The sequence below is a fragment of the Rhinatrema bivittatum genome, chromosome 10, assembly GCF_901001135.1.
Source record: "Rhinatrema bivittatum chromosome 10, aRhiBiv1.1, whole genome shotgun sequence".
Lineage (NCBI taxonomy): Eukaryota > Metazoa > Chordata > Amphibia > Gymnophiona > Rhinatrematidae > Rhinatrema > Rhinatrema bivittatum.
Window position 1 is genome coordinate 24,063,669 of NC_042624.1, and position 8,377 is coordinate 24,072,045.

The 8,377-nt window shown below is 45.0% G+C and overlaps 1 protein-coding gene across 1 annotated transcript in view; it reads left to right on the plus strand.

The window, feature by feature from the left end:
• Nucleotides 1-7,174, plus strand: part of IVNS1ABP (influenza virus NS1A binding protein) — a 107,273-nt gene extending 100,099 nt beyond the window's left edge. Inside the window, exon 15 of the mRNA XM_029618367.1 lies at nt 6,547-7,174. Within this exon, the coding sequence (XP_029474227.1) occupies nt 6,547-6,800 (254 nt within the window). The 3' untranslated portion in view covers nt 6,801-7,174. The remainder of the gene's footprint in view (nt 1-6,546) is intronic.
• Nucleotides 7,175-8,377: the final 1,203 nt, after the last annotated feature.

Below are 8,377 nucleotides of genomic sequence, written 5' to 3' on the forward strand. Positions count from 1 at the left end.
CGATATATCCTTCGGTTCCATCCATTCCACGCCAGGCACCGATTCCATCGGCAGCACCGAAGCCATCGATGCCATTTCTGGTTCCACCTACGGCACCGATTCCACCTCGGTTTCCATCGATGCCTTCAGAGCCAGGTCCATCAGGGCTACAAGCCCCACTTGATCCCTACGATACCTGGGGTGATGATGATGATACATCTTCTGACACAGATTTGCCTTCGCCACCATCTCCTACAGAGAGTAGAAAAAGATCTCCTCCTGAGGATCTATCTTTCATTAATTTTGTGAAAGAGATGTCAGAAGTTGTACCTTTTCAACTACAATCTGAAGCTGATGACAGACACCAGATGATGGAACTCCTTCAATTTCTGGATGCTCCAAAAATCATCGCTTCCACACCTATACACCAGGTGTTTTTGGATCTGCTCAAGAAAAACTGGGAATCTCCTTCATCAGTGTCCCCAGTTAACAAAAAAGCTGACTCCACCTACCTTGTCCAGTCAGCACCAGGTTTCCAAAAACCTCAACTGGATCATCGCTCTGTTGTGGTTGAGTCCGCGCAGAAGGCGGCCAAGCGTCTTAAGCCACACTCTTCTACCCCACCTACCAGGGACAACAAGTTCCTAGATAGTGTTGGACGGAAAGTCTATCATGGAGCTATGTTGATTTCACGCATAGCTTCATATCAACTTTACATGACTCAGTACAACAGAGCCATCCTTAAGCAGATGCAAGACTATGCTGACACGTTGCCAGACCAATACCAACCGCAGCTTCAAGCCCTTCTTCACAAGGGATTTGAGGCAGGGAAGCACGAGATTAGGACTGCCTACGACATATTCGATGCTTCCACAAAAGTTTCAGCCACAGCCATCTCAGCCAGACGTTGGGCTTGGTTAAAATCATCCAACCTTCGCCCAGAGGTTCAGGATCGTCTTGCTGATTTACCCTGCTTAGGCGATAATTTGTTTGGAGAGCAAATTCAGCAGATTGTGGCGGAGTTAAAAGACCACCATGAGACGTTGAAACAACTCTCATCTGTCCCACCTGAGCTGACCTCCAAGCAACCGCAAAAGAAAGACTCTAAGAAGTCATTCTTTCGACCACGCCATTATTACCCTCCATCGGCCAGGCCTCGTCCAGCTCGATCCTCTACTAGGCCTCAGCCGCGTCAGCCTAGGAAACAAAGGCCTACTGTAGCCCCTCCTCCTGGGCCTGCGGCTGGCCTTTGACTCCCCTGTAGGGAACACATGCCAAACCCCTCTTCCGGACATCCCTGTAGGAGGTCAACTGTACCATTTTCTACAACCTTGGTTGCAGATCACCTCAGATCAGTGGGTGCTAACAATTATTGCACACGGTTACCACCTCAACTTCATAACTCTTCCGGCAGACTCCCCGCCTCTTCAAGCGTGGAGTCTATCCACCCATTTGGCTCAATTACAACAGGAAGTATCCCTTCTTCTACAATCAAATGCTATAGAACCCGTTCCTCCCTCTCAACGAGGCAAGGGATTCTATTCCAGATACTTCCTAATACCAAAGAAATCAGGGGGACTACGTCCCATTTTGGACCTTCGAGCCCTCAACAAATACCTTCAAAAAGAGAAGTTCAAAATGGTAACCCTAGGCGCGCGCTGCTCCCTCTGCTACAAAGAGGGGATTGGCTGTGCTCTCTCGACCTCAAGGACGCTTATACCCACATTGCGATCACACAATCCCATCGCAAATATCTGCGGTTTCTAGTAGGCCACGACCATTATCAATACCGTGTCCTCCCTTTCGGTCTAGCTTCTGCCCCACGAGTCTTTACCAAATGTCTCGTAGTGGTAGCAGCATTCCTAAGGAAGGAAGGTGTCCACGTCTACCCATACCTGGACGATTGGCTAATCAGGGCCTCCACCCAACAGATAGCTCAATCCTCCCTAAAATTGACAATTCAAACACTCCTTTCCTTAGGGTTTCTCGTCAATTACGAGAAATCTTGCTTAGTCCCGTCTCAAACCTTATCCTTCATTGGGGCAGACTTGGACACCTTACAGGCAAAGGCTTACCTTCCTCTTCAGAGGGTCCACACCCTAATGTCCCTGGCTCGCTAGCTCCAGTCTCAGAACACTGCCACGGCTCGCCAGTTCCTCATTCTCCTAGGGCACATGGCATCCTCGGTTCAAGTCACTCCCATGACCCGACTAGCCATGAGAGTAACACAATGGACTCTACGACACCAATGGATTCAAGCTTTTCAGCCTCTGTCCTCCATAGTCACAGTCACACAAGCGCTGCGCCTATCCTTAACCTGGTGGACGACTCAGGTCAACCTCCTTCAGGGCTTACCCTTTCTTCCACCGTATCCGCAAGTAATCCTAACCACCGACGCTTCTCACATCGGTTGGGGAGCCCATATGGACGACTTTCAAACCCAAGGGTTATGGTCCAAAGAGGAAGCCGAACACCAGATCAATTTCCTGGAACTTCGAGCAATCCGCTATGCGCTCCGCACTTTCAAAGATCATCTCTTTCATCAGATAATCTTAATCCAGACGGACAACCAAGTGGCCATGTGGTACATAAACAAGCAGGGAGGCACAGGCTCCTTCCTTCTGTGTCAGGAAGCTGCGCAGATCTGGGCGGAAGCCCTCTCCCACTCCATGTACCTCAGGGCCACTTACCTGCCGGGAGTAGACAATGTATTGGCAGACCAGCTGAGCCGTGTCTTCCAACCACACGAGTGGTCACTCGATCCTCTGGTAGCGACCTCTCTGTTTCACAAGTGGGGTTCTCCCCGCATAGACCTCTTTGCGTCCCCTCAGAACCACAAAGTGGACGATTACTGCTCTCTCATTCGGAGCCAGCACTCTCGGCCGAGGGATGCATTCTCCCTCAAGTGGACAACCGGTCTGCTCTATGCATTCCCTCCACTCCCTCTTGTGTCAAAGACTCTCGTGAAGCTACGCCAGGACGGAGGAACCATGATCCTGATAGCACCTTACTGGCCACGCCAAGTATGGTTTCCAATACTCCAGGATCTCTCCATCCGCAGGCACATTCCTCTGGGAAAGGACCCGCATCTGCTCACTCAAAACGACGGATGCCTCCTCCATCCCAACCTCCAAGTCTTGTCCCTGACGGCATGGATGTTGAAAGGTTAGTCCTTCAGCCTTTCAACCTTTCAGATTCCGTTTCTCGGGTCCTGATAGCTTCACGAAAGCCTTCCACAAGAAAGTCTTACTCATACAAATGGAAAAGGTACACATCATGGTGCACTTCTCAGTCCCTTGATCCCCTTTCCTGTCCAATCTCCAAATTCTTGGACTATTTATGGCATCTCTCTGAATCAGGTCTTAAAACCTCTTCTATCAGAATGCATGTCAGTGCGGTAGCCGCCTTCCATAAGGGTATTGGGGGTAATCCTATTTCAGTACAACCCCTAGTAACACGCTTTCTTAAGGGCTTGCTCCATCTAAAGCCGCCCTTGCGTCCTCCGGCCCCATCCTGGGACCTTAACCTGGTTCTTGGTCGTCTTATGAAACCTCCTTTCGAACCTCTGCACTCCTGTGACTTTAAATATCTCACTTGGAAAGTGTTATTCCTTTTGGCTATTACTTCAGCTCTCAGGGTTAGTGAATTACAGGCCCTAGTTACCTATCCGCCTTACACTAAGCTCCTGCAGGACCGCGCGGTACTCCGCACTCACCCTAAATTTTTACCTAAGGTAGTTTCTGAGTTTCATATCAATCAATCCATCATACTACCTATCTTTTTTCCCAGGCCCCACTCCAACTCTGGAGAGCAGACCCTGCATACCCTAGACTGTAAACGAACTCTAGCTTTTTACCTAGACCGTACAGTTTCCCATAGGAAGAGCACTCAATTATTTGTCTCTTTCCATCCTAATAAGTTGGGACAACCTGTGGGTAAGCAGGCTCTTTCTTCCTGGTTGGCGGACTGCATTTCTTTTTGCTATGAGCAAGCTGGCATTCCTTTTCAAGACCGTGTTAAAGCACACTCGTTGAGGGCCATGGCTACGTCAGTGGCACACCTTCGATCGGTGCTGCTTCCTGACATCTGCAAAGCTGCAACCTGGAGTTCTCTCCATACCTTTGCAGCCCATTATTGTTTGGACAAGGCTGGAAGACAGGACTCCATCTTCAGCCAGTCTGTCTTGCGTAACCTTTTTCCAACCTGATGTACCAACACCCTTCCACCTACCCGGTTGGGTGCGGATGCCCTTTCCCAAATTTCTCCTCACTTATTGTGCCTGCTGCACACCGTTGGGTACATTTGGTGGAAGTCGGGACATCCTCAGCTCGGTACTCACCCATTTGTGAGGACTAACCATCCTGCTTGTCCTGTGAGAAAGCAAATGTTGCTTACCTGATGTAACAGGTGTTCTCACAGGACAGCAGGATGTTAGTCCTCACGAAACCCGCCCGCCTCCCCGCGGTGTTGGGTTCGTTTTATTCTTACTTTCTAGGCACTGTCTGTAGCTTTGAAAATCAGACTGAAGGGAGACCCCTGCTGGCTGCAGGGTCAGTGCCTTGCTGGGCATGCCCAGTAGGGGCCAGTCAAAGTTCTGTTTAAACTTTGACAGAAGTTTTCCGTGGTGGGCTCCATCCTCGATGTCACCCATTTGTGAGGACTAACATCCTGCTGTCCTGTGAGAACACCTGTTACATCAGGTAAGCAACATTTGCTTTTCCTCTCTTTAGTGGATGAAGGAGGAGGCAGCAGCCTCTAAGGCTTCTATAGCTCGATGAATTAAGGGAGCCGTTGGCTCAGCATACATTTAAGATGTTCTGATTTCCAGAAGTCTTAAGAGTTCATCTAGGACTCAGGCCTCTTCATGGGCGGAGCTTCGTCTTGTTTCTCTGATGGAAATTTATATGGTGGCTTCTTTGTCATTCTTGCATTTATTCACAAAATATTGTCTGTCCTGGACCAGAGAGGAGGATGCCTATGGCTCAAGGGTTTTGAGAGCAGTATCCCCACCCAGTATATGAGACTGCTTTGCATCTCACAAGTCTGGTGGGAAGATAAGGAAGGAGACATTTATTCTTGCCTGCAATTTCTTTCCCTTGAATCCTGCCAGACTAGTCCAGCACCCTCCCAGACTGAAAGTTTGTTCTCTGTTCTCTGCTTTGTCCGTTGTCTTTGGTGTAAGAATCCTAGCATGGCTGAAAGTATCTGTATGGCTACAGTTTTTATAGCTTACAATTTTGGGGCCTTGTTAGGCTGTTTGTTAGCTGGTCTCCCATGGTTTAAGGAGATCACTGCTCTTTCTCTATTTACGAAGCCCCTGGATGATGGGGGTGTGGGGAGGAGTTTTATTCTCTTGTTATAGAAAATAGTGGCAGGGTGAGGTAAACATGGGACCCTACATAGAATGACCCAGTAAATTGCACTCTGCCGCCATCTGCTTGATTGGGAGCATAACCTACTTTTCTGGACTGGTCTGGCAAGATTCGAAAGAATATTAGGTAAAATCTAAATTTCACCATAGCTGTCAAATTGATTTTATTTTCGGCTGCATCAGAACGTTTGCAGATAGTATATGGTAAGCTTTTTCAATGTGTGGGTAAGTGGTGTGAGACAGAAGGTAGTCAGAACAGAAATAAAAGATCTTTATCCTGTGTTGGTCATGAAACTGGAATATCTGCACTAGCAGTGGAATGTCTGCAGCTTTTTCCATTTGCCTATGAACTGAGCACTTTTATGCTGTTAATAAACATTCCTTAGAGTTTGGCAGCATCTGGCCGCTCTGTATACTAGATTAAAGTAACAGGGCTCCATCTCCCCTGTTACACAGGATATCTTAAAGCACAGTGTCCTCGAGGGTCGCAAACTGGTATGCTTTTTAGGATATCCCTAATGGATATACAGGAAATAGATTTATGCATGCTCATTAGGGTTATCCTTAAAACGTAATTGGTATGCAGCCCTTGAGGACCAGAATTGAGCACCCCCTGCATGTTGTAATATTTTGAAAAATGAAATTTGTAATTCAAAAAGTAAGTTACAATCTAATTTAAAGGCTGTTAGGTTGAAAATTTTTGAGCTCAAGAGCCACATTAGGGGCTTGGGGTTTGAGGCAGCAGTGAAGGTCCAAACTTTGGGGGGTGCAGAATCTCCTCTGGATTTCCAACCTGGAGAGGAAGTGTGGTGTGTTCTTGAGTTTCACCCAGAATTACAGCCACCTGCAAAAGTCTGAGGTGCATGGTGGTAACATTTCCAGCCCTTGGTAAGTGACATACTTGTCATCAACTTGGGCTGGATGTGGCCAGTGAACCATAGTCTGATCACCACTGGTTTTAACTTATTGCTGAAGACATCCTTTTCTATACAAAATTTAGCAAAATAAGTTAATTATAAAGAGAATTTTAAGATATTTAACTTAATTCTATTTTTTTGAATACTTGTGGATAAAACCAATTGCACATATTTGGATTTTTTAACTATAGAATGTTTGAATATTACCCAGTCAGTTTACTGCAGACAATTCAAGAGAATCTTGAATATAACTTTTTTTTTAAATTTTATTTTAAATAGGAAAACTCTTTGTTGTTGGAGGTTTTGATGGATCTCATGCGCTTAGCTGTGTGGAGGCCTATGATCCATTGAAAAATGAATGGAAGATGATGGGGGAAATGACCACTCCAAGAAGCAATGCCGGCGTCATATCTGTGGGAGGCACTGTGTATGCAGTGGGAGGCTTTGATGGAAACGAATTTCTTAATTCAGTTGAAGTCTACAACCCAGAATCCAATGAATGGAGTCCATTTACCAAAATTTTCAAATCCTAAATTTGGCCCTCTTGAAACTAACAGGCTTAGTGATGTAATTGTCTTTAGTTAAGGTACATTTGTGAATAGAGTTTGGAAGGATTTAGACGTTGCCAATAGCAACACAGAAGCTTTTGCATATTGCATACTATTGTGCTGTACATACGTTTTCTTTCGTTAATATTTTCTTGTAACTTGAAAATTTTTCTTGTAATTTGAAAGAATGCTAAGCTATGAAGTTGTGTATTTTAGACTTTCTTTTATTGTGGATTTTTGAAGTAGGTAATTTAGGGAATAAAATACAAATAATTGGGCATATCATTTCAAGAGCTTCCCCAAAGGGTAGTTTTGCTGATTTGCACAAGGAGTATTTTTCTTGGGGGGGGGGGGGGGGGGGAGGCAGGGAGGATTGGGGAGGGGTGTCCCTGGGCAGTAAAGGGAGGGGTTTTGAGAGGTAGATGATTGTTTTGGCCTTTTTTTCAGTCACTGGAATAAATTGCAACAAAAGTCTTATTTAAACTAAGATATGGCTATTTTTTCATTAAAAGCTGACATGCCTGCCAACATTTTAATCTTTTATGATTGCCTTTTTATAACTGTTTTTATATGTGCAGCAGACAATTTTATCTGAAGTGGCAGATGCAAATGGTTATCGAAGTAATAAGACAATCTGAGTTCATAGAAGTCAGTGGGACATTTATTTACATAAGCTTCTGAGTTTTTGCGTCTGCAGCAGTATTGTAGTTTGGTATGCAACACTGCTGTTAGTTAAATGGCATTTCTGAATATTATAGTTGTAATTTTCAGTATTTGAGACTTTTTTTTTTGCTCTAAATATTTTGACTCTATAGGGGGTGCATTCTGAATAGCAATTTTGTTACAGGCTGAGCTAATATTTATAAAACCAAAACAATGGTGTGTACTTCATCATTCACATTGTCAATTACAGTGGTAGTTATTTGGCAGTTCATAGTAAATACACAAATACATCAACTTTTATATTTGAAAGTGTCTAGTGTGTTTTTTAAAATCAAAATGATCAAGTTCTGAAAACTCTGCTAATGAGCATACTTTGGTGCTTTATACATAGTCAATTTGTATGCACTGGATTGAAGATTTCAATTCATGTGCATATGACCAAAAATAGCCACAACCAAAATTCCTTATTCCATCTTGTCCTGCTACACCAGTCTAGCCCTTGACAAATGGGTTATTTCCTCCTACCTACAGATTGAGGCAGACAACACTGATTTTCTTTGTGATATCTCAGCCGCTATTTAGGAAGTAGTACTAGCAGCAGAGATCCAGTATTTTCTGCCTCCAGCAGATAGTAAAACTGGATTGGTTCACCAACTCTACATTGGATCTCAGATCATATCCCTGTGCTAGGCCACTGGTTTAGGCTAGAAATGCAAGCCCTTACTCGGCTCCCAGCCCCTGCAGGGTTGGTTGGTTGAGCCTGATTGAGGAGCAGCTTCTTAAAAAAAAAAAAAAAAAAAGACAAGATTCAGATAAGTAATCTTTTTTCTTCTGAGATTTTTATCCTGCTTTCCTCCTTGCACTCTCCTCATGCCCTGGTTCTCTCTCCTCCCCTCTTC